The sequence below is a fragment of the Zingiber officinale genome, chromosome 9A, assembly GCF_018446385.1.
Source record: "Zingiber officinale cultivar Zhangliang chromosome 9A, Zo_v1.1, whole genome shotgun sequence".
Lineage (NCBI taxonomy): Eukaryota > Viridiplantae > Streptophyta > Magnoliopsida > Zingiberales > Zingiberaceae > Zingiber > Zingiber officinale.
The window spans coordinates 136,992,576-137,019,982 of NC_056002.1; the positions used below are offsets into that span (position 1 = coordinate 136,992,576).

Sequence of the window (27,407 nt, forward strand, 5' to 3'; positions counted from 1 at the left end):
TGTTCGCTTGTTTAATTAATAGATTGTTCTGCTTATTACTAGATAATTAGTGCAGTGTTTGTTGCTAGAATTAAAATAGGGAAACATTGCAAGGCCAACCAGAAGTAGGGGCAAAGTTATGTGCATAGTTATGGAGTATCTGATTTAGGTATTTAATTATATGCATAGGATACTAATCTTTTAGCCCTTAATATATTGTGGATTAGGCAATTATGTTGGTGCTCCCTGATGAAGCAGCCAATTAAATAGCATAAAGTTTGATGCTGTGAAGTTTCTGAAGGGAAGGGAATAAATTATACATCTACTTAAACTAGGGATTGAAAATAGCATGCGAGAAGAACCATTGATTACATTGTCCCCAAGAATCATAATAGATAAGAAATCTAACAAAGATGAATGCCACATACAGCTTAATTAGAGACCAATCATGATGAAATTTATAAAGCATTACCTTCTTGATTTTGGAAGGTATCTTGCCCACCAAGCCTTTGTTTATGATAATATTGTCCAACAAAAGTATCAGATGGTGCTGATCTCTATGGTGGTAGAGAGTATATTAGCAGATTTGAACAGATTTGTTAATATAGAACTTAATATAGATGGTGTATCATTACATAAGGTTCATCTTTATGAATTTCTAAAAATAAATACAAGAAAAGAACTTAGAATATCATAGGAAGTAGAACAAACCAAGCTTCACTAAAGCCATTCCATCGCTTATTTAAATGCAACTAACAATGCAACTCAAGAAACCATATAACTCTTCGAACGTAGGTGCAGAACTCTGATGCTTTATGTCCTCGGTGGACATTATGATGAGCGCAACAATTATCTGTTTTTTTTTCCTTAAAAGAAACCATGGGATGCATAACTAGTGCAAATAAGCATCCAAGTTAGAAGATGTAGCATAGACAACATCAAAGTTTACGTGCTGAGATGACCTACAAAAATAAAGGATCAACAAGTTATTCTGATAGCAAAAAGGAAGGTGAGTAACAAAAGCGTAAGATTAAGAGATTCCAACAAAGCAACTGTGTCGTTAGGGTCTAACCTTCTAATTATGCAACAAGTCAGAGAAGTCACAGCATGACTATTGTTCCTTGTTAAAAAGGATTCCATTCATCCGTTAGGTGCTTCTGCAAACAAAGTAAATTAGTGAAATTGCCAATTATTCTTCTTGCATACTACTATTCATTTTTAGCTATCATATTATATTTATATATAAATAAACATTAGAAAAGAAGAACAATCGTTTAAGAGGCATGAATGAGAATCCCATATGCACAGGGACATATTGATCATCAAAAATCACAACTACAACACTTCAATAACTGAAAAAATAAAAACAAATTAAATATTTGAATTAATAACTAAAAGCAAGTTAAAACCCAAGTTGTTATATCTAAAGTAATAATGTGGAAAAGTGAAGGACATACCAGGTTCTGAAGTTTGGAACAAGCTTCCACAATCAGATTTCTCAGTCGCCCCTTGACTTTCAATCCCTCTGGAATAAATGATAGCGCGGAGCAACCAGATACGCACAAAGAGTTCAAACTTGACTGTTCGAGCCAAATTGGCAAGGCTTCCAATTTGTTACAATTTATTATTGCCAATTCCTCAAGGTCGGTAATCTTCTTTAAACCATCTGGTAGACTCCTTAGTTCTTGGCACCCAAATAATTGTAACCTACAGATTCTCCAAAACTCCGACCAATCATTGAATTTAAAAGTAGGCATTAACATCTCATTGCTCAACCAGAGTTTCAATTTCAATTTGGAAGATGTTGGAAATGACAGATGGAATTCCCTGAGCTTTGGGCATTGAATTAGAGTCAATTCAACAAGTTTGACAAAATAATCAGCCTCGATCCATCTAGCAAAATAATTGGCTTTGGCCTCGGCCTCAATCAGACTGGTAAAATAATTGGTCTCGACCTTGGCAGGCCTGACAAAATAATCATCCCCGACCTTTGCCTTGGCTCGGGTCGAGGCCGAGTAGGCTAGGACTCGGGTCCAGGCCCATTCCTTGGCCCTGACCTGGGCCTTGACCTCGGCTCGGACCTTGGCCTCTGCCTCGGCCCGGGCCCAGGCCTCGGCTTTGGACTCGGCCCGAGCTCGGAATTCAGCCCGGAGATGGGGCGGGACATAGGCCTGGTTCCAGGCTTTGCTCGGGGCCTTAGCCTCGGCCCAGTCCCGGATCTGGGCCCAGGTCTCGCCCCGGTCCTTAGCTCGGGCCCTGGCCGAGGCTCGGGCCCTGGCCAAGGCCTGGGCCCTGTCCCAGGCTCGGGCCCGGCCCCAGGCTTGCTGCCAGGCATGGGTCTGGGCCCAGTCCCAGGCCCGGTCCCATGCCCGGTCCCAAGCCTTGGCTTCGGTCTCAATCCGAGCCTCGACCCAAGCCCGGGCCTTGGCCTCAGCCCAAGCCCGGGCCTTGGCCTCGGCCCAAGCCTCGGCCCAAGCCTCGGCCTTGACTCGGACCATGGCATTGAGCAAGCCCTTGTCATCGGCCTTAGCCAAGGCCTCGATCTTAGCATTTGCTTTGATCCATCGAAGTCTCCTTTTAAAATATATAGGTAGGTCCCACTTCTCTAGCATAGGCATTTCAGAGAACGTGAGTCTCTTCAATCCATAAAATGGAACTTCCCTATCCTTCCCGTAGAAGTCATCATCTATCACCCTCACTAAATCAAAACCACTTATGACAATCTCCTCAAGCTTAGGTAGCAGTCCAAGTGCTGGTAGTCTCTCACATCTCCTGAGATTAACTAGATGAACTATAGTCAGTTTATTCAGAACAGAATCTCTGTCCCTGATCAACCAACTTGGGAGTTTTATGCTCATGTATGAAATGATCCGCAATACCTTCAACTCTTCTAGGTTACGGTGGAAGCCTTGGGTCAGCTGCAGTGTGGGCTCGAAAGTTTCTTCAGCAACCATATCATTCCACCATTCCCAATGCAACATCAACTCATTTAGATGTTGATTCTCTTGTAAAATAGTGAGTTCAGTAATATCCTTTTCTTCTTCTGTTGCTGATATTAATCTTTCAAGGTGTTGTATATGCAGGGATTCAAGATTTGTAAGAGCTTGCAACTCTGACAACATGACATTTCCAAGACCATCCATAGCATCATATCCCAATAGCACTTCTAAGTTTGTTAATTGCCTAATTCCACTGGGCATTCTAGTCAATGATGCACATCCATGCATATTAAGCTGCATTAAGTTCTTCAAGTTGCTCAAATCATCAGGCAACTTCGAAAGCCAACAACAACCTCCAACATCTAATTCTTTCAAATTCACGAGGCGAGTGATTGACTCCGGCAACTTCTGAATCCTCAGGCAGCATGACAGTTTCAAAATTTGCAATTTTCTAAGCTTGTGGATTTGTCTTGGAAGCTCCTTAAGCTCTTTGCAAAGTGATAAAATTAGAGCACACAAATTACTGAGGTTGCAGAGGGATTCAGGTAGTGTTTCTATCTTGTTCTCCGCAAGGTTGAGGTATCTCAAGCAATGCAATGTGCTAACTGTACTAGGGAGGTCTTGAATCATGATAGCTCTCATATGTAACGTACATAAACAAGTGAGATTCAAAAACAAACCTTCAAGCTTCTTTGTCTCTATCTGATAAATATGTCCTTTTTTCTCTTTTCTATGCAAAATCAAAGTTCTCAGCTTGTTGGCTACCCCCGCCACTTCAATGGCCTTTTTAGATTTTAAAATATTTTTAGAATTGATAAGCAAATGCAGATGGCGACACTGAGGTGGTATACTTGAATCTTCACCAACCTTCATTCTGAAAAAGCATTGATCTAAATCGAACTCAAATGACATGATTTGAAGATTCCTCTTTAGCCTTGTATTTGTTAGAGTGCCCTCAGCAATCAACATATAGAGCACATCTTCATCGTAGCTGTCATCTTCAGATCCTTCAAACAATAACTTGTAAAGAGAACTTCGTGTATCCTCAATTGACCAATACTGTCGGTGCACCCACAAAAAATACTTGCGTAGATGCTCAATGTTGAACCACTGATTAGCTAGTTCTCCCCACTGACTCTTGTCTCTCCACCTAAACATGAGGCCCATACACTTTGCTCCTAGACAATAACCACTATCATAATCTTGTATAAATTTCTTAGCAAGTGGAATTAGTATATCAGTAACAGCTGGAGAAGCCTTCTCTTTGTGAATATTGTTATTACCTTTGATTGGACGGACAGATATTGCATACCTTAATAATATTCTTACCCATGCATCTTTAGGCAGTTGCTTTAATTTGTATTCCTTGATGTTGAATTCTCTTATGTATTCATAAAAAGTATACCCAGCAAGGATAACTTTGCTTCCCGGTGCACCACAATGAAGGAGATTCAACATAAGTTCCTCCCATTTGTATTTCAAAACATCACTAACATAAACATCATCGAAGATGAGCAAGTATCTATCTCCACCAAGATGTTCATTTATAAATGGCCAACAATCGACGTTCGTACATGGTTTCTGGCTCAATAATCTTGCAATTTCTTTGGCGATCATGCTGCTATTGAAATCTCTAAAAGATGAAGCATCCAACCATATTCGATGTTGGAAATGTTGGCGCACCCAAGGATGATGATAGATTTTGCGAGCTAGGGTTGTCTTCCCAGAGTATTTACTTCCATCAATGGCAATGATGAAGGGTGCATTTCCATCTTCGTCACATTGTTGTTGTTGAAGGAGGTCTATGATTTGGTCTTCGTCTTCCCTTCCTATCACCTCCTCACTCAGAATAGTTGCATAGTCATCATGGCTTGGATCCATGGAATCCATCATCTCCACCCAGAGGCCCAAAGTAGTCCCCCTCTTAACTAGATAATTCAACAAGCAGGCTGTCTCTTTGAGCTCTAGTAGGATTGATCGACAGTTGTTCGTCGATTGGATGTTGTTGTTGATCGAGACATGTAAGAAGTTGCTCATCTTCCTTTTCTTTTTTCCTTCATTTTCATCATTCGGCTCCCAGCAGTCCAAGATCCTCTTCAGTAGGCTGTCCACATCCTCAAGGGTCACACCCACATCCTGTGGAAATGTAGGGAAGCAACCAGAAAAGATAAATAATTGCTTTCTTTTATTGATCATTATCTTAGGCTAACCACCTATTTGTAGAGATTGTCAAGATAATTTATGAAAAAAAATATAATAAATATGGTGATATGGTCGGAATGACCGACGCCACCTGACATACTTAGGACTTGGCATGTCAATATGATGCACCTACATGGTCCACTCCTGAGCTTGAGTGGGTGAATCTCTCGAGTGACCGAACTCGAGGGGGTTGAAGGCACTGAACTACAGTAGGACATTGTAGCAACTTGAGAATTGTAGTGACTAGAGTATTGTAGCTACGTTGTTATCTTCACAGTTACAAAGGTGGTCTCAGTTGTAGAAATAGAAGAGCACCAATTATAGAATAGACAGGGTTACAAGAAGGCACATGTTATTGAGTAGCATCACCATTAATAATGGCGCTAGTTAAAGAAAGAGGCAAACCGGTTACAAAGGTGCATAATAACACCAAGTATAAAAGGAGGTGTGCTGATTATTAAGGGGTGTTTGTTATAGATCTTGTGAGCTTCTTCCCTCCCTATAAAATGGTAACGGTGCCAACTTAGAAGATATGAAAAATCTTGAAGTTCCATCATTTCCGCTTTTATACTTTCTTCTCCAACTGTTTTGCTTGGTGTCTGATTTGAGCATTGGACGGAGTCTTTTTAGTCATCACTGACAGAGTCCGATCTAGTAGAAGGCAACCTAGTAGATGACAACTCGATATAATCCGACTCAACAGAAGTAAATCCAATGAGAGCTGCTTCAACATGAGTCAATGCATCCCTTGATCTTAGAATAGATTAAATTGGCACTGTTTGTAGGAAATATGAGCTGAGACATCATGATGAGACACACATGAAGAAGTCATGAAGAAAGAGGACCTGTTGGACCCCCAAAATAAAGCAAATCGGTCACCCTTGGAAGGCTTTCCACATATGACCTTATCGCTTTAGGTGCCAGGTATTCTGTGATTTTATTAAGTCATCTTCTAGTTTTTTTATAGTTTTTTGAAGTTATATCTTCTAATAAAAGTTTGTTTTCAAAATACTTATTTGCAAGATCATATTTCCTTTGTTAGGGACAAAGTCGCCTCTTAAAAACTCCTCTATGAGGGACATAGTTGCCTCTTAAAGACTCCTATGTTAGCGATAGAGTTGCCTTTGACATTTTCCCCACCAAAAATGAGATCACAATTTAAAAGCTTCCCTCTGTTAGGGAGAGAGTCACCTGGAGGTCGGTGAGAAATTTTCATGGGGCTAGGTCGGTCACCCTAGGCTCGACGTTACCCAACTTGGTTAATCATTTTTTTCTATTAGGGAGAGAGTCACCTCCAATATTTCCCTCGTCAGGGATAGGATCACTACTTAAAAGCTTTCCTGTGTAAGATACAAAGTCGCCTTTGACATTTCCCCCATTAGGGATGTGATCTCGAATTAAAAGTTTTTCCTTTGTTAGGAATAGAGTAGCCTTCGACATTTCTCTGGTTAGGGATGAGGTCACCACTTAAATTTTTTCCTCTATCAAGAATAAAGTCGTCTCTGACATTTCCCTAATCAGGGATGTGGCCACCACTTAAAAGATTTTCCTTTGTCAAGGACAGAGTCGTCTTCAACATTTTCCCCCTTAAGGACGGGGTTGCCAGTTAAAAAGCTTTCCTCTGTCAAAGATTTGAGTCACCTTCGAAGATGACATTTTCCTTGTCAAGAATGAGGTCGCCACTTACAAGCTTTCCTCTGTCAAAGACAGAGTCGCCTATGACATTTCCCCTATCAAAGATGAGATTGCCACTTAAAAGCTTTTCTTCTATCAAGGAGAGAGTCGCCTTCGATATTTCCTCCATCAGGGATGTGATCGCCACTTAAAAGCTTTTCCTTTATCAGGGAGAGACTCACCTTTAATATTTCCTCCATCATGGACAGGGTCGCCACTTAAATCCAACCAAATTCTTCCATTAGGAACATAATCATTACCCACAGAGTCACTGAATCCAGGTTATATCAATTTCTCTATCTTATGATTTAAAGCTATTTATGTTGAAAAGCTAACTACATAATAACTAATTACATGAGTTGGTAAAAGCATCATTGAAATATTTGAAAATGCATGATAAAAGAGTTTAGTTTCTGAGATAAATTGGATGAAAGGGGAAAAAAGATTATGTAAACAGAAACAATGACTAATCAACCATGTTGTCCTTAGGCATGTTTTCAATAACTTTCTGGAGGCTTAGGAAATCAAGGGAGGTACCTGCTGGTGGTTAGTTCGCTTCCTGAAATTGATTGATGGCTCCGTTTAAGCCTGGTTTGAGAAGAAATGCGGATCGAGCACCAAGCAAGTCATAGAACTCTATTGAGCTTAAAATTCTTTCTTCTTTCTCGCCCAACATCCCCCCTCAATATCTTTATAATCGGCTAATTCTTTCTTGTGGCGCTCCACCTCAAATGCCACTAGCTCTAGCTGACTCTTAATCTAGGTATTTACTCTCCATATCTCATTGGAGTTTTTCTTATTCCTCTAGACTTGTGTGGAGGTGAATGATTTGCTCTGAGAAGAGGGCAACCTCGGTTTTGAGTAGAGTAGCCTCCACTTTGGCTATTCTTATCTCCCAACTTTGTCACTCTCACTTTATTGAGTGCTCAACCTCCCGGGTTTGTATTTGACAGTAATTCTCCATCAGATGTGGGAGTTAGCCAAAGTGAAATAGAAGACTTCAATCACTTTTCTTAGAGTAAAAAAAAATAGTGAAAGATGGTTAGTGTTAGAGGAAGATGGTAGAAGTTAAAAACAATTACAACCCCACGCAGAAGTCGAAAAGAGTTGGGGGCTAACTACTGAAGAGGAATGCGAAAGTACGGGGACACTTTTTTGAAGGAGGGAAGAGGGAAATGAAGTCCACCAACCATTTTCCCAAAGAAGAAGGTAACATAATTTGTAGGGGTTGGTGAGCACATTGAGATCGGTTGGGAATACGAATCCTATGATCAATGTTAAAAGTGGTCCAGATAGCTAAGTTGTCAATTTTTGTATAGTTGGAAGGGGTGGTCTCAAAACAAAATGCTGAGGGGAGACGAAACAAGTAATGGGGGAGGTTTGGCTGAACTGGGAATTAAGGCAGTGGATCGAGTGTGTTTGAGAAGAAGAAGAGGAATGATGGCTATAGAATTGTAAATAGTGACAACTAAAATTTTTTTTTATTTTGTTACAAACTATAACCATTTGTAGAGATAGTATGATCTAGGGCGAAAGCGTGCGCCCTTGGGTGTAACCAACAGATAAAGCAGAGTCGGATTAAGGCAGAATCAAAGATACATGACAAAACGATGAGTTAACCAAATGGTGAGACACTTACGTGTGCAATAAAGGAGTTGCAGTTTTCCGAGGCAAATCATAGGTGCTATGGTTGAATATGTGATGATTGCCACAGTGACAATGATGATTTTTCGAAGCATTCTGGTGTGAAAAGGTAGCTTTAATCTTCAAGAAAGTGCATACTATAAAGATCTAGACATATGGAATTCCAAAATACCTTATGCATCAACTGTCCAGTCAATCAGACTATATCCTCTTTTAACTAGACTTAGAAGGGAGACATGTGATATGAGAGAAAGTATGGCTTCACGTGGTTTGACCATAGACCTGGTCAACCTAGACCACGGGGCATGTCCGAAGATTCTATCAACCTAGACCCATACTATGTGGCATGACAAGAAGCCTGACCAACCTAGACCATGAGTTATGAAGCAAGATAAAATTGGAATTTAGGTCAGCCAACATTCGATTTAAGATGGTTTGACCCAGATGCAGTCATATTAACTTGGTCAACATCATCCTAGTATGGAATTCAGTCTAGGTCAGCCGAGCTGACGATAAAATAGGTTGATTGATCTCTTCCGAGGCAAGTTTGGTAAATTGGTGAGTGCTTAATAGATCCTTCTGAGTCATTTTCAGAGTAAACCCAACAAAGTTGAGCTCAGATATGATGAGGAAGTTATGGATCAGAGAAGGTGTTAGTTATTGGGAAGGCGTCGGTTACACGGTTGACAATAGACGCTTCTGTTACGCCATTAGTAAAGACATTGCATGAAAGAGTCATGTCATTTACAAGAGTAGGTAATAATATTGCTACCAATAATAATGAGTCATGACAGTTAGAGGAAAGGGAGGCGTAGTTGTTGCAAAGGTGTGCCCATTAAACTTCTTGTGCGCACTCTCTTTCCTTATTCTATATAAGGCAATGGTATCAATAGGAGCAAGGAGAGGTTGAATAAGATATTTTACGACCACTCTTTTACTTTCCAATTCATTTTCTTTCTACCTCTCTATTACTCCGGTACTGACTTGAGCATTGAAGGGACAATGCCAAGGTACACCTTGGTCCCCTTCTAACCTTCTATGAGTCTTTCTCAGTGGAGCCGACCTGCTAGAAATTGACTCGTTGAGAGCTGACTCGCTAGAAGACTAACTTGTCGGAAGACCAACTTGCCGGAAAACCAACTAGGCAAAAGCCAAATCGCCAAAAGTGGGCACACCAAAAGTCGACCCGCTAGAAGCCAACCCGCTAGAAGCCAACCCATCAAAAGCCAACCCATTAGAAGCCATTCAGCAGAAACATGGTCAAAGTTTGCTCCAGCAACCGTTGACCTATCCTGGTCAACCTATACCTTGATCTCAAATTAGATCATATGATATACTATCTCAATCATTATATATGATTGTGATTGCAATCGAAAAATGATAAGTCTGATAGCAATTGAAATCAATTTATGATTATTATCCTAGACTGCTATATTTATCGTCATTACCCTCCAACAAACACTACAGAGATGTTGAACATTTGAGTTTGGTTGCCTGTTTATTGAAACATCTTTTCTGACTAGACTATATGACCAATCAAATTTTTTAGAGTAATGACTATTAGTATGATCAACAATGCAATAGATTTGATATTATTCTGAACTTTGCTTTTAATGGAAGATGACGACAACTAGAAGAAGGAGATGAGGAGTTGCTGTTGATGTTGGAATAGAGATGGAGGCTGTAGTTTTTACTGCTGTTGATTTTTTTAATAGGGTAACGAACTTGGTGATTTGGGAAAAAGAAGAAGAGTTACGACTATAATTCTGATGGCTAAAATGGAAGAGAATTTGTTGGTGATTGCTGGAGAAGTTGAAGGAGGGTTTCTGGTGGCTAGAAGATAACAAAGATGTCATTGCTGTTGGTTAAATACTGGAAGACAGGCTTGAAGGGACATCAAGGATGCTATTGCTATTCGTGGCTGAAATTTGAGGCACTTAAGGGAAAAAGGGACGAAGTAAAAGAGGTGGAAGTTACTGCTGTTAATGAGAAGAGAAGATTGATGTTGGAAGAAGAGGGAGGAAGAAGAAGAGGTGGTGGCATCGGTTTCATGGTTTTGATACAATGTTCGGTAAAAAAAAAAGTGAAATATGCCACCTTGGCAGCCCGTCATATCATTGGGAGATAGTAAATCAGTAAATTGAGCAAATCATTATATGAGAGGGTATTTCAGTCTGCATCACCTGGAATCATCCCTTACTCAATTTTGTAAACCTTCCATATGGTAACCAACTTAGCCATCACCTTGGGTCTTTGATACCATGTTAAAATGTAGAGAAGCAAATAGAAAAAAGAAATAATTGTTTTCTTTTATTGTCATTGTTGTATGCTGACTGCCTATTTATACATATTATCAACATATCATATAAAAAATATTATGATAATTACGGTAATGATAAATATTACATGATCTCCATTATTATAGAAACAACAATAAATATGCATGTGATTGCAATCTATTGGATGTGATAACACTCATCTCATGCGGTCTAGTATCTCCGACCCCAGCTAGATACAGGTAGATAAATTATGGGGATATTTTTTGTCCTTAGTATAACGGTCCTTTGTATGGGGGCAGGGGTATTTTGAACCCACAATTGCAATTGCAATCTAGACATGATTATTGATCAACAATTGAAATTAATATCTAATTATTATCGTAGACGGTTATATTAATCATCATTACCTGCATCCACTTTGCCACATCAGGCTCCTTTTGAATGCGAAGAGCACCATCCATGAGGAAGGAATTGATGGCCCAAAGGTTGTCCCGAATCATCTCCAAGTGATTTGAGATGCGGAATGCCTTCCCTTGTTCTACCATCTCGGGCGTCGACAGGATCTTCATCGCTATGTGCCTCAATTGCGATGCAATCGCCATAGACATTTGGCTAGCTGCTTTGGGTGGATGTACACTCCAGCTATTTTTGAAGTTCTCTTCTTCTTTGTATATGTAGGTAAAGGTCCAAGGTAGCGTAAAGCTTTGCGTGTTAATTTCTCGTTGTTCTTTAATTGATGCTGGCTAACATATCAATTAATGCATGTACGACAAGTCTGCATATATGCGTTACTTGTACTTATTTAATTATATTGATGCTGACCAACATATCAATTAATTCACAAGTCTAGCTGCATATGTGCGTTACTTGCTGAAGGCTTTGACCTTTTACAAAGTTGTGTCATGGATGCCTATTTAGCAAGCAACAATATCTGATTATTTTTCACACTACTTTATAGTTCTTGCATTGCTTGCTCAGCAGCAATGCTTGATACTTGGTTTACTCAAGAATAAGGCCGCGAAGTGGAAGGTGGTGTTGTAATTTTTATACAACTTTATACTTTGCTATATTCCATGGAATATGTGTTTCTTATAGTTGCATCTTTGATCTTGATTCCTCCAACAATCTATGAAGTGCTTGATTTGTCGGAAATTATTTTTTGTTACCAATGCGAAATTGGACAATCTACTTACGAGTAGATTGCAATAAAAAAAAATTCGTAAGTAAAAGTGAAACTGAAATCCAATTCCAAGTGATCTGAATCCATGGAAAAAATTGTAGAATTTTAATTCTATCCCAATCAACTTATGGTCGAACATAGAGCACAAGCTCTATAGAGCATAGTCCCTGAATTTAAATATATGAATGTTAATTCAAATATACACAAACATCAATTTATATAAAACTAAGTTAATCAAGAATTCAAAAGTGCAATTATATGCTAACTGAATTAAAACAAAAAGGAACCCAAATTTAGCCCAATTAGAAGGGCACAATGGAGCAAAGTCCCTGTCAACGATTGCTACAACAATAGGAATAATGTGGGCATGCACATTAGATATTTTGATTTGATATTGGTTATTCATCTTTTGAGATTATTCTTATTATTTGTTTGATACGCCGATGTGATATTTTTGCCCTTAACTTACAAAAATTATTACATAATTGTTATAAATGATCCATTAGATAAGTTAAGTCTCATGATCGGTTGTGATAATTGTTACAGAAATTTTTGCATAATTGCTTAGTTTTGTCCTTGTTTTAGTAATGTTGGAAATTTTATTCTCATTAGGATATAATGTACATGAACAAAGCTTACATGTATAATAGATTAGAAAATAGATTTATCTGAAATGAATATTTTGCTGGAGTTGAAGAATTTGTGAACTTTACTAAGAGTCACAGAATATATGAATAGTACTGAGTTACGTTGTCCGTATAATCATTGTAAATGTAGAAATACTTCTTTCCATGATGAGGATATCGTGAAAGTACATATATAGAAATAGTTTTGTTCCAAATTACTACAATTGGTATTGTAACGGAGAGCCTTATTTATTTCATCCAATTGGAACTTCGGCATCTTCATCTGACACAACTGCTCTAGGAGAATCATCATCTAATGAGAATGCAATGCAATCAATGATTTATAATGTAATGAATGCAGTTAATCATTTCAATATAGATGAAATACCAACATTAGAAGTTCAACAACTATAAACATGTTCAAGGCTAGTGAAAGAGAAGTGTGGGAAGACATTTCATTTGGTCATTTCCTAACTATTAGCTACTGCAAAATTATTAAACATCAAGATAGAACGTCATTTCTCATAATGATGTTATGATGTCATTTGTCATTTAATGTCAGAGTTGCTCCCTGCTGATCACCTAATAACTGATAGCTTCCACGTGATTGGGCGGTCGATTCCAAAGAATTGAATCGATGCTAATGGTATACTTAGATTGATTTTGTCACTTCTAAGCGATCTCGATGAAAGGAATGAAAGAGTCTTGTTCTCTCTATCATATTCTTTCGGGGAATTGATACTATTTTTTGGCCATCACGGATGTCGATGCATTGCTTTGGTTAATTCTATTTTTGATTCAGGATGCAAGGAATGTATGACGATGATGCTTGATCACATAATTCTAGTGAATTGATTCCTTTAAACCACTTGCTTGAGGCTGTTAGATGAGTTATGGACTAAAGCCCAGCTGAATGAGTTTTAAATTATCAATAAGCATTATAAATTTTATTTATTTATTTATTTTTAATATATATTATAATAACAAACTTATGTTAAGTGTTGGAGAATATCATTTGTCAACTTAGATTAACCGGTTTACCGATTAAATCGGTTTAAAAAATACTAAACCGAAAACCGAACCGGTTAATCGGAACTGGTAAGGTATCAATTTCGGTCCGATTTTCGATTTGTCGGTTTTTTTACACAGCCCTAGTCCTTCATGGTGGGAGATCCAGCTGTTCCCTGTCTCATACAACGTACCAAATCCTCGCAAGGGTTTTTATTGGCTTCGCTATTTTTATTTTCCATCTTCGCCGGCGGATAGACGAGGAGCCGAGGGTTTGGTCGAGTGTTCGCGCCGCAGGACCACTCCCCGATCTGTGTCGTCCACCATGGCTTCCGGCAATCAAGGTTCTCTCTTTCTCTTTATTCGTCTCTTTGATTTTCTCCTTTCCATTCTGATACAAGATAGCATAGTTTTCGTTGAATTTGGTTCTTCCTCTGTTGGGCTGTCCCTGATGCATTTGAAATTGAGGTAGACAGAGAGAAGCGACGTTGGGTTTTTTGGGGAGGACTCGTGCTGGAGTGATTATACTCCTAATTTATTTATCTGAAACTTACAATTTAGCTTCTGGGATACGGCACTTTCAACGTCTGAAATATTGAGCCTGGTTTGCTAGCTAGCTCTTCAGCTCAATCAGTTCCAGTGCTCTTGTTTGACAACCCTTATTAGTGTACAATGGAGAATTTTAAAGAAACTGTATAGACATATAGGCTTTGATGGGTAAATTGAGATTAATGTGGGCTTACATATTTTGGTCCCGGGGTTCACACCTATTAAACTTGTGGGCTAGTTTTCTTGTTGACCATGTCTGACTCTTCTTTCAGTTTATGGTTTAGAATGATATATAATGCAATCATGAGGAACAAACATGTTAGATTTCGGAAGTTTTCTTAAGGAAGTATTTCTCTTGTTAATCTGAAATTCAATCTACATTTGTTAAGCACATTCATGAGTATGCATAAATTACCTCTTTGATTTGTAAAGCTATTGAAAAATTCAAATACTCTCCTATGAGGGATGACCTTTTGAACTGTTATTTTCATTTGTTTCAGACAACAAATCTAATTCAGTTGAAAACAAAAGCTCGACATCTGAAGCATTACCTACTAACTCCACCCAACAAGAAACCGGATACCGGAGGACCTCTTCAGCCCCAGCTACTGGGTTTCCGATGAACCCTTTTGATTTTTCTTCTGTGCAAAACCTGCTCAATGTAATTGCTCTCCTTATGTTTGTAACAAATGATTTCTAAACCTTAACTGACACCTATGTATCATGTAGCACCTTAAATGGTATTTTGAAACTAGTTATTATTGTTAATTAAGCCATAATTACCAAGCTGTGGTTAGTATTATTATCTCAATCAAGCTAGTGCTACATTGGTTTGAGTTGCCTGATTAAATTTTACAAATATGGATGCTTATGTTGATTTGGTGTTCTTGGGAACATCTTCATAGCAGTACACCAAGGGCATCTGAATGTTGTTGTCTATTGCTTTAGTTTCCTTTGTGCACATTTTTTTCCCTCTCTTTTTCACTTTAGTTTGTGGCTAAAAATAAATTGTCTACTTCTCTTTGTAAAGTCAAAATAATATCATTATTTTCTATGTTTTATGGTGGTTGGTTCAAAAGAAAATTCTATCTAGAAAAGTAGATACAGGAAACATTATTTTGTAAATAATTTAGAGTCTTAAATTCAATGGAAAACATGGACTAAGGTTGCTGATAGTGATGATGGGTTGAACTAATGGCTATGTAAAAACTGTACAGCCTTTGACATATTCACTTGAGGAACATTTAGGTGATGTGTGTGACATGAAAAAGTGATCTTAGCCCCAAAAATCTTATTGTACCAATTTAAATTTGGTATTGATGTTAGTAAACGTAGTAACATTTTTATAATTTAGTATTTATGTTAAACTAACATCTAGAGTCTTATCGGCACAGGATCCTATGATTAAAGACATGGCTGAACAAATTGCCAAAGATCCTGTATTTAGTCAAATGGCTGAACAACTTCAAAAGAGTGTCCATAGTACAGGACAAGATAGTGTTCCTCCATTGGATCCTCAGCAGTACATTTCAACCATGCAGCATGTCATGGAAAATCCTCAGTTTATGAAAATGGCTGAACACCTTGGAAATGCTATTATGCAGGTTGCCATATTTTTAAGGTGATTTTTGTCCTTGATCAGTCATATACTTATGTTTATTTGTTATTTAGGATCCTGGTATGTCTTCGGTGCTTGAAAATTTAACAAATCCTGCTCAGAAAGAGCAGATTGAGGAACGAATGACTCGCATGAAGGAGGATCCGACCTTGAAGGGAATTCTTGAAGAGATAGAAACAGGAGGTCCTTCTTCAATGATGAAGTAATATATCTCAATGATTTTCCTTGAATATATCCATTTCCATGTTTAAACCCCTGTTTGTTTAGATACTGGAATGATCCTGATGTTCTCCAAAAGCTTGGTCAAGCTATGGGAGTTGGGCCTTCAGGTGATGGTGTTTCCACTACTGATCTTTCAGCAACTGAAGAAGCAGTAGAGGAAGGCGGATATGAGGATGAATCTGTTGTTCATCAAACTGCTAGTGTTGGTGATGTTGAGGTATTATACCAATTTCTATTTTGTATGGTTTCAACTTTCAAGTGCCAATTGGTATTTGTAAACACGGTTGAATTGTGTCCATTTTGATTGCCAACCAATGCCAATACCATGTCGGTACGACTAAATATCACTTTGTGACCCATGCTAATTCAATTTCGGTGGTACTTGATCATGTGCTATGACAAAATTAATACTGAACCCTCCTATTCTAGTGCAGTATAGGGCAACTCCGCATCGTCTCTCAAGGATGCAATTGCGAGCCATGATCTCAAGATCAAATGGTAATTGGGGGTTTGTCTTTTTTCGATGTGAAAGCTAAGAACAGGAAATGTAAATCAATGCAACTAACAGAATTGTAACTACACTAAGCCATAATCAATCACAAAGAAGATAATGGAAATCTTACATTCGAATGCTAAGAATGACAAATGTAAAGTAATGCATGCAACTAACAGAATTGTAACCACACTAAGCCGTAATCAATCGCAAAGAAGATAATGGAAATCTTACATTCGAATGCTAAGAATGACAAATGTAAAGTAATGCATGCAACTGACAGAATTGTAACCACACTAAGCCGTAATGAATCGCAAAGAAGATAATGGAAATCTTACATTCGAATGCTAAGAATGACAAACGTAAAGTAATGCAATTAATAAAAGCGTAACCTCACTAAAACTACAATCACAAGGAAATTAACAGAAATCTTGCATTCTAATCTAACCTACTTGCAACTTGCAGTCCAAACGCATAATGAAGACTTATAACATTCAAACGAAACAAAGCATTACATATATTAAACAAATTAAAATGCATTGGCAGAAGTAAAAAAAAAAAAAAGTATAAGGAAAATCAAACAACTCGTTCCAACGAAAGAGCTAAATGAAAATCAAGCGCTAGAGATGATGGAGCCTCCCCCGATTGAAATGAGGACTTGCGTATGATGCTTGTAGATGTCAAGAAGCGGAATGAATGAAAATCACGCTGTCCTCTCTTGTCCTCCCAATTACCATTTAATCTTAAGATTATAAGTCCTCATTGTATTCATCTTTAATGTATTTTATTTGGATAAGATCTTTTGTCTTCATCTTTCTGCTCAAGTGATTCATGCCCCTTTCCCTTTCTTTTGTATTTAGCTATTGATGTAAGCATTTAAAAGTTTCATTCTTAACTTCACCCACCGCTTTCTTGGCCTTTTTCTTGTCTGTTGCATACTTTTAAAAGTTTTCTTTGTTCTTACAAGCCTATAATAACTTATTGGCTACTCATCTTTTTCTTTTACTTTCTTTTGTATTTTCTCATTCCACCACCAAGATTCTTTATTTGGTAATGCACGTCTTTTTGACTCATCGACTATGCCTACCATTTTCAACTTTAATGTCATTTTATCCAATGTTGTATTTGAGTCGCTATATATTTCTCATAATATCTCATAATATTTGGACTCCTACTCTTTCCTTAAATATGCTTTGTTTTTCATCCTTTAACTTTCACCATTTGATTCTAGGAGTTATACATGTTTTCTTTCTATTGATATTATACTTGAGGCGCATATCCAACATTATTAATCTATGCTGGGTAGTTAAGTTTTCTTAATTATTTTGTAATCTTTATTAATTTTTCTATCTTTCTTCCTAATCATAAGACAGTTAATTTGTGATTTATTATTTTCACTTTGGAAAGTAACCATGTGTTCTTCTCTTTTCTTGAAAAGCATATTAGCTATTATAAGTTCATATTCTATCACAAAATTCAATATAGTTTTCCCTTCATTTATTGTTCCAAAATTATAACCCTCATGCACCCTATCGTATTCTTCATTATTGCTCATTTATGCCCATTTAAATCTCCTATTAAAATAATTTCATTTGACTGAATTTTTTATATTACCTCTTCTAGGTTTTTCCAAAACTTATATTTGGCATTTTCATCTAATCCTATTTGAGGTGCATATATGCTAATTATATTAATAGCCTTTTTGCCACCACTATCTTGAGAGTTTCCCTCTTCTAACTACTCTTTATCACTTCATCTTTTAACAAACTATCTACAACAATACTTCCTGTGTACCATTATTTAAAACTCAAGATCTCTATCGTCTTTGCCTTCTTTCCTATCCATTTTATCTCTTGTAAACACAATATTATTCTTCTCTTAATCAACGTGTCTACTACCTTCATTCTTTACTAATGAGTGTTCTTATGTTTCATGTTCCAAATGTAAGACAATCAATTTTCCTATAATGTTTGTTCCTATCTACTTGCATATTTAACACTACACCCAAGTTTTTACGAAGAAGTAGCGGTCTTTGTCGGGATGTTATAGTGGACCTTGCAACGCGTTTCGGGGAACAACCTAACATATCATTAGCACAATAGTAGGATGGATCAATTCATAGAATATTCAGCTGTGTTTGATGCTAACTGACAATCTAACGCAACCCTCAACCTTTTTCATCTGTGCTTGAGTCCGACATCGATGGTTTTATTAGATGCCCTAAAACATTATTTAATATGAATTTCGAAAAACTACAAGGTATTTTCAGAATGATGCTATAAAAATAAATGTCTCATATGATGTACATCACTCATTTTGGTATGGGATTTAATTGCCTTTATAATTGCTGTAAGCTTATATTTTGAGATAATAAGGCTGTGAAATTAAATTATACAATTAAAATTCATTTGAAATAATCTCGCAATTCTTTAAAGTGTGTCAAATATCACAACATGGTACTGGAATCATACCATTTTGGCCTGTGATTGGAACTTCAGAATCAAATGATAAAAGTTTGATCTATTGCATCCTATTTATTGTCAAAACAATGAAATTTAAAGATGTATATAAAATAGCTTGTTGGATACTGCCATCTCAATTTAATTATTGGATGTTCTTTTGCAAAAGCAACCATCCAAATAGGAAATTTTAAAATTTAATGAAATGGCTAAAATGCTTAATCTTTCATTATAAGTTTTATATTTTCTTGAAAAGGGAAGTAACAATAGTTTATCTATGTGGTCAAATATTGTTATTGTTCAACCTAATTTTTAAATGCATTGTGGGTAAAAAGAGTAATTGATAAACCTTTCAATATTGGGTATTTTTATTTTGTTGTAAACACATTATGTCTTAAATTTTAAAGTTCAAAATTTTCACTATAAAATGTTGTACATGGCTGAATATGTTTTGTGGACTTCAATGAACTGACTTTGTATTACTGATGTCAATTAAACTATTTCATGAATTGTATTTTAGCATGTTCTGACCTATATGTTTTAAGTTTGAACAAGATATTTGGTGTTTAAAATTTAAAACAACTGTTGTTTGGATTTATTGTGTATCTCCGTTAGCATAACTGTCTCAAATAATTTTTCTTTTTTAACTAATTGTGTGACTGATAGCGTAATTGAGGCTAGACATAGGGACAGCATTCTAAATGTTGCACTGACAATATAGTTTGCTTTTGGCACTTTGTAGTTGATAAATGTAGGATGAAGAGAAGGATAGCATAAACAATACTAGTTATAATGTCCAACAATTGTTTGAATGCAAATACTATATCTAAAAGGCATCAACCTTAACTAAGGAAAACAGCTATAATGTATAATTAATGATTTCATGTGAGAGGCTAAATTCTAAAAATCATATTTTAAATACCTTTAGATAAGATGTTTATGCAGGCTTAGATTAGATATCATTTGAACACAAGCATTTGAGCTCTAGAGAAACAAACATTCAGTAGATGTGGCAAAAGGTGAGCGAATCACCTTTTGCCACATCTAGTGAATGTTTGTTTCTCTAGATTTTGGTTGATTTTTGAGTGATTATTTTAATTTATTTTTATGCCTAGTAGATCGAGTTAATAGATGTCATACTCCAGTTGTAATTTTCTGGATCCAATTTATTCTTGGAGTGTCTTGTGCTCTCAGACAAGGTCTCACTTTGCATCTAAAAACCCTTGCACAAATGCTGCATTGCCATTACTTCTTTTGGAAAGGAAGTATTGTAGGGCTGTGTTTCTCTAGGTTTTTCTGGATCTTTTGTTTTAGAACCCTCTTGAATGAGTGGCCTAAAGAAACAAATGTCTTCTTTTCTAACTACTTGTATTCAGTGTTTATCAAGTATGCAGTACAGAAGTTGTTAGCTATGTCACAGTGTGGTGCTGACCACTTCTGTGGTATGTATGAATCTTGACGTGTTGGAAGGAGCTACATAACACGGTAGGAAGGTCACTAGGCTCCAAAAGAAAAATGAATTTTGAAGGCATGTGGATAAAGCTGTTTGTAAGTGAATGAAAAACTTAGGCAAAGAAAAGTGAAGATTGTTTTCAGTAGTAACTAGTACTATCAAATGTGGGAATTTAGCATCAGCATAGCCTACTCTGTGACTGGACATTTATGCTATCTATACAATTTTATTTGCCTTGTCATCATACTATGGTACCAAGTTATAGTGGTCAAGATTTAAAAATTTAAGAGAATCTTATTCAATTACTTTAAGATGTCAAATACTCTTAATGAAACCATATTGTACTCGTATGTTTATGACATCTATGTATATACCTCACATCAATAAAGAAAACAATGTGCCTGTTTAATAATATTTTGCTCTATCTGCTATATATATTGATAATCTTGCAGTTTATTGAGATGCATTATTATGAGTGAGGTTAAATTGGATTGTTGGCCTTGGGGTTTTGCAATTTTTGTTTATCTATGTTTTGGTGCAATTATTTTGTTTTGGAATGGAGTTTTTTTTAATGTTATTTATTTTTACAATTTACTTTAATGATCATGTAGGGTTTAAAGAAGGCCTTGGATTCTGGGGCCGACAAGGATGAAGAGGACTCTGAGGGAAGAAGAGCCTTGCATTTTGCCTGTGGTTATGGTGAGGTATGATTGAGTATAGCTTTTTATTGGTGCATCATGCATTATTTGTGGTATTAAGTTTGACGCTTCAAATGTTGTATTAAAATGAACAAGTTAATGGCATCTTCGACAATAGCTTTTCAGTGATTGATTTATAATTGAGAATCTGAGGTCATCTTAAGATCCTCCGGCCATATATTAGAATTTCATCACTTTGATCCTATTGAGCTTGGTGATGTGAAAACATACTGTGATTTAGATGCTTGAATAACCTGGAAAACAATCATTTTAAGTCCATGACACATACCTTGGGTATGCTTGTCTCCACTTAATTTGGAAGTTGAGGTTCTCTGGCAGGTTGACTTTATCTGATATTATATTCTCTTCTGTGTATTTTTTTTGACAATATAGACAGTAAATCTGGTCAAATATAAAGTGCAGTAAATGCTGATTTCATTAATTTACTCAAGCAACAGTCATCTGCTTTGGGACCTTGATTTTCATTTTATTTATCAAGATGTTGGACTATTCAGATGATTTTGCTGAACCTAATTGTAATATTGGATGAGATGATCATATTATTCTAAGGAAATAAAGAATTATATTGCACCAATTTATCTAGATTGTGTTGAGTTCAAATATTGATTGAACACGAGTGCATTTTTTGTTGTTTAACCTAGAAAAGTGATTCAAAAGAAGGATTGAGGGCAATGATTGAAGAGGATGGTCTGTAAGACTTGCATAATAGTTTTTTGGAAATGATTGAAGAATTGAAGGTGATCATTGAGGAGGATGGTCTCTGATACTACAAAAAGGTTTTTTGGTATACGATTCTCTAATGTCAAAGATATAAATGCTAAAATAGATAAGTTGACCCAAAAACAAGAACTAAGATTTCAGTATTTAAAGAATATTGTGCTTGTCACATAATATTTACAAACATCTTAAACTAAAACCAACATTTCACAACACACTGTGCATCTGCATAGGTTATATAAATTGGTTTCATTTAGAAACTTACAATATTTTTGCTAAAATATGTTAACATGATTGCTAATGTATGGGGTTACTAGAAAATTAGATGACTTGGATCTATTAGTGGAAGATGTAAGGGTAGATAAACTAAAGAATATTTTAGTTAATGTAAAAGAATTTATTTAATTGATTTGTAATTGCAAGTGATATAACTTGCATAAAGATTAATGGAGGTAGATTACTAGAGGGGTATGTAACATGTATTGATAAAAAACAATTCAGATTCTTATTGTTCCAATTAGACTAAATTGGTTGTTTTTCCTCACTGATTAAGTTTGGTTGAATTAATAAATTAACTTGATGTAAGTAAATAAATTGAATGTTAAGGCAACACGTGACTAGTTACTACATATACGACGTGGTGAAACATTGGATATGCCTAACTCATGGATTCATAGAGAAACAAGTAAAATATTAAATTTAATTAATTATAAGAGAATAACAACAACCAAGCCATATCCCACTAGGTGGGGCCGGTTATATGGATTCTTCCATTGAGCTCTATCTCCAACTATACCATCATCTTTATTTAAATAAAGTTTATCTTGGTTTATCGTGGCTAACCAAGTCTTTTTTGGCCTTCCTCTTTCTCGTTTGATATACGTGTTTGTCATAATCTCACATTGCCTAACTGGAGCATTTATTGGCCGTCTAAGTATGTGCCCGTACTATCTTAAATGTACCTCTCGGAGTTTTTCTTCAATAGATGCAACTCCGACTTTCTCTCTAATGCTCTCATTTCTTATTCTGTCCATTCTCGTATGTCTACACATCCACCTTAACATCCTCATCTTTGCAACTCTCATTTTCTGCTCATGTGCTTGAGTCAGTCTAACATTCAACTCTATATAACATAACAGGTCTAACTGTGGTTTTGTAGAATTTTCCATTTAAGTTTTAGAGGGACTTTACGATCACATAAAACATTTGACGCTTTCTCCATTTCAACCATCCTGCTTGTATTCTATCAAAAAAAAAAAAATGATGAGATGAATGTAAATTATAAATGGCCAAACCACATAGTGGAATATGGGCAATGATCTGTAAAATTTTAAATAAACAAAGAAATTATAAAATAAAATTATTAAAATAAAGAAATGACTTGAAATAAGTATAAGTTTGTGTAGAAATGATTAGAAGATCCATTAGAAATTGGCCCAAGGTGCTAGGGAGCAACATGTCTAGGGCACTTGCCTCAGGGAGGACCTTGAAATTTAAATAGGGCAATTAGTGATATCAAACAGGTCAACTTGTGGCGAGGCGGGCTGCCGAGTCGCCAACCCAGGTTGGGAAATCCCTAACCCAACCTAAGGCAGATTATGGGTTAGTCGGGCTAGCTCGCTAAAAATAAAAAAGAAATATAGAAAAAGGTTGAAAATTTTAAGTTTGGATTGTGGATTAGGCGGGCAAGTCCACGAGCTTATTAAGTTTTCCACTTTAATTTTAAATTTTAAAAGATTTTTTTCTCAACCTGCGTGCCATCCCAAGCCCACCACCTGTCGCAACATCCGCACATGGTCTTCGTGGGGTGCGGAGGTCACCGTGACTCTCGCGAGGCTACCGAGATTGCCACGACCCCCACAGAGGCGCGGAGGTTGCCGCTCTGTGGGGAGCATAGCACTTATAGCTGATTTTTTTTTTTTATTTTAAAAGTTGAATTTTTTATTTTTTTAAAATAATATTTCCTTTTTATTTTTTTCTCTTTTATACATTTTTTTCTTATTAATTATCCTTTTCCCTTCTTAGATAAAAAAATAAATATAATATAATTTCTAACTTTATAAATGTATTTCTACTAATAAACTAAATTATTTTATAAATTGAATTTAATTTTAAACTGATCAAAATATATCTAAATTAAATATAGTTTGCACCTTTTTGATGTACTTCATTAACCTAATTTGATTTTTACACAATAAGAATAAAACATTTCGCATATAATATAAAAACTTAAACTCAACGTTCAATATCTCAAATATAACTTAATAATAAGTATCTATAATGAAATATTTTTAATTAATATATTTTATATTAAAATATGTATCGAAATTGTATCGGCACGGTACGATACAGGACTATATCAAAATTCTGGCACTGTTTGAAATTTTAAACCTTGAATGATAATACTTCCAAACACCATGTGAGATTCCTCTACCATATGGAAATGATGCATCCTAACCATCCTACGGTTGCAAATGTCTCACAGATTTCCCACGCACTAAGCATCACCAATGACTCTTCAGAGGGGAAACTCATTGACATATCAGTTGGGTTCCATTTTCCAGCAGGCCTCATGCACATTAGTATAGGAAGAAAATAACATTTGCATGGACCCAACTTCCATTGGAGAAATAGGGAATAGTTGACATGATGCTCGATGAGGGAGAGAGAGAAGAGGTAAAGAAGGATGAAGAGGAGTTTGGCTGTTAAGCATTAGAGGAGACATGCAGAGGGTCAGTTGGTTGGTTAGTGGGGATGGGACTCCTTGAGAGAGCTTTGTGTGTTGATCTCTGCATAGCCTTAAGTAGACTTTTGAGCTTCTTCCTAGTTAGGTTGGCTCCCTACTATTTGGAGCATTGAAAGCCCTGGTGGCTTCCATTGAATGCAAAGTGAATTTAACCAATGACAAAAACTGTGGACATTTAGTTGAAAGATTCCATGACTCTGATTTTGGTGGACCACCACTAGAACAGCATTCATGATCTCTTTGAACCCATTTGATGCAATTAGTGCAACATGATTACTGTGTCCAAGATGTTTGACTCATCCTAGGGTGATATGTTGGTTGTGTGAAATTTGGTTGGACAGCAGTGTCTCAATTACAGAGGAAAAGTGCAAGGGTAGTAAGGGTTATTGCTGGGAAGTGGCATATTGGTTGCACTTTTTGAAGCTTCAACTATTGAGCGTTCTGAAGCTTTGACTAATGAGCTTTTCTGATGCTTCAACTGATGAGCCAGGTCCATTCAATCACAAAGGATGGCTAGTGAACACTTCTTGTGCTTAGAGGCACCACTCTTGTGGGAGGGGAGAGGGAGAAGGTAAGTGTTGTAGACACTTCATGCGAAGTCAGCCATCTCCCTTTGACAGAACACCTTGTTTGTATATGTAAAAAGCCATGTGGTTTAACTTAATTACAAGAGAAGGTTTTTTTCCCTTCTTTTTCTAGGTGTTTATGATATATTATGCAGCTGATAGATGAAGCCACATATTTGCAATACCAACGTTGCTGTTGTCAGTGGCCATGGTGGTGATTAGAAGACATCCTTTGACTTTGTTCCCTTCTATTCCTTGGCTTCTTTTCAGCCTCTTCTTTCGCTTTGCTCTAGTTTCGCACTGTTTTGAGACCAGACATGCTTTTTGCTTGGTTTTGCTCTCAGGTGGTATGTGTTAAGGTCCTTCTCGAAGCTAATTGCTCTTTCTTTGATTTGCTTTTGGATGATGCTTCTTTAGCTAAGCATCAAAACCTTCTGAATGGTTTCAATCACTCCAGTGGATTTGATAAGATTCTCATGCTAAAACCACTCGAAGACATGAGTGCTGATTGTATCATACAAAGGACTTAATTGCAGCATTTTACATGTTGACATCTTCCAGGTGAGGACCAATAGATATTATATATTGGTTTGAACTTTTCTGTTACTCACAACAGTGTGTTATTAGTTGCTAAATCACAAGTGGCAATTTACAAATTCATCCTCAAACATGATTTGTGATGAATTTCTTGCAATTGTTTGTTCATTTTCGATTCAACTTATCTCCTCTGCAGCAGGATGACATAGACCATTTTGATCGTGTGATTTTTTTCTTAGCTTGAGGGTTTTAATCTGTTTCTAAACCCAGGTCATAGAACAAAAGCAGGATATGATACTAATCCCTTAATGTGAGAATCCACGGCTTGTAACTCGAGTTTTATTTTTATATATTTTTTTTCTTCAAGTGGACAGTTTAGCAAGTGCCATAAATTACAACGAGTCTCTTTACTAAGAGGCAGATTTTTTCTTATTGTTGTAGACTTGATCCCCAATTACTATCGAGTTTGCTTGGTTTTGCTCTCAGGTGGTATGTGTTAAGGTCCTTCTCGAAGCTGGTGCTACAGTGAATGCACTGGACAAAAATAAGACCACTCCTCTCCACTATGCTGCTGGTTACGGTCGCAAGGAGTGTGTGGCATTGCTTTTGGAGCATGGCGCAGCTGTGTAAGTCAACAAACCTAAATTCACCACAATCTTTCTACTTCATATCTGTGTTTTCTTGCTGCAGCACTTTGCAGAATTTGGATGGAAAAACACCAATCGACGTTGCCAAGCTGAACAATCAAGATGAAGTTCTGAAGTTACTTGAAAAAGATATCTTCCTCTAAACACCACTCATTCTTCTGCTATTGGGTGAGGGAGTGAAGGTTGTTGTAGGAGGCGATTGTGCTAGTCTTTTCAACCTCGCTGCTTCCAATTTGCTGTGTTATTTGTTGGTATCTGGTTATTGTATTTTTTTTTCCTATATAATTTTCCCTTTCCAGTTTCAATGAGATTGAATCTTTCTGCTGCGGGGTGGAAAACTCAATTAATCTGAGTATTTCGGCATTATGTATCAGAATCAACCAACTCTTCCAAAAGTCTGCATGATGATAAAGTTTACATGTCATTTACTTTGCGGTCTTTGAGTGGCTAAATTGCAGTCTTGTTATTGTTTTAATTGTAGCATTTTGACCGTAAATTTTGGCATGCCTGTTAATAATCAACTTAAAACTAAGTGGTACTGGAAGCATTTTCCATTGAGACTCGTATGAATTCAACTAGTGGCATGGTCTGAACGTGAATTAGTGCAGCCCTTTCATTTTCCATTGGCATAACATATGCCGATTGGAGATTTAATATGTTATGCAAATGAGTATTCTTTTTAAATTTTTTTCCTAGCGTTTGAAGTATTTGCTAAAATATTTTCAAAAAAATTATTTATATTTTTTCATCACTGTATGCTACTCATCACTACACGCATAAAAGGAGAATTAATTGTTAAAAACCGTCGATAGTAATGTATAGTTCCTTTCCGATAGAGAAGAAATGGAAATTTGTTTGAGCTTGAGAATTTCTGTTAGGGTGTTGTCATTAATTGTCTTAAGAACGCCAGAGGATTGCCGACTAAGAAGTTGAATATAAATACTTCAACTTCTTTTAACTTTACATATGAAGGTCGTATAATTAGGAAGTAATAATTTATACGGCATTTTACTAAATCGCGTATGCAGGTTTTGAGATTTCTTATTTCGCGTATCTAACTTTTATAATATCAAAATCTCATACCGTGCATTTCTGTCGTACCTCTTCTCTTTTAATTGTCATAGATACATTATTAAGGATGTTTCTAAGA

The 27,407-nt window shown here is 36.5% G+C and overlaps 2 protein-coding genes across 2 annotated transcripts; one reads left to right on the forward strand and one right to left on the reverse strand.

Moving 5' to 3' along the window:
* Nucleotides 1-614: 614 nt before the first annotated feature.
* LOC122019638 (putative disease resistance protein RGA3) lies at nucleotides 615-11,353 on the reverse strand. The gene is made up of 4 exons (XM_042577091.1): nucleotides 11,125-11,353; nucleotides 1,437-5,054; nucleotides 1,052-1,136; nucleotides 615-941 (listed from the first exon to the last, which is right to left on the reverse strand). Exons 1-3 carry the CDS (start codon nucleotides 11,323-11,325, stop codon nucleotides 1,104-1,106), a joined length of 3,852 nt encoding a protein of 1,283 aa, XP_042433025.1. The 5' UTR covers nucleotides 11,326-11,353; the 3' UTR covers nucleotides 615-941; nucleotides 1,052-1,103.
* A 2,377-nt stretch (nucleotides 11,354-13,730) lies between these two features.
* Nucleotides 13,731-26,681, forward strand: LOC122018902 (ankyrin repeat domain-containing protein 2A-like). The gene is made up of 8 exons (XM_042576364.1): nucleotides 13,731-13,875; nucleotides 14,581-14,741; nucleotides 15,475-15,684; nucleotides 15,752-15,900; nucleotides 15,966-16,137; nucleotides 20,937-21,029; nucleotides 26,097-26,236; nucleotides 26,301-26,681. The coding sequence occupies exons 1-8, from the start codon at nucleotides 13,857-13,859 to the stop codon at nucleotides 26,398-26,400; spliced, it is 1,044 nt and encodes a 347-aa protein (XP_042432298.1). The 5' UTR covers nucleotides 13,731-13,856; the 3' UTR covers nucleotides 26,401-26,681.
* The last annotated feature ends 726 nt before the right edge of the window (nucleotides 26,682-27,407 follow it).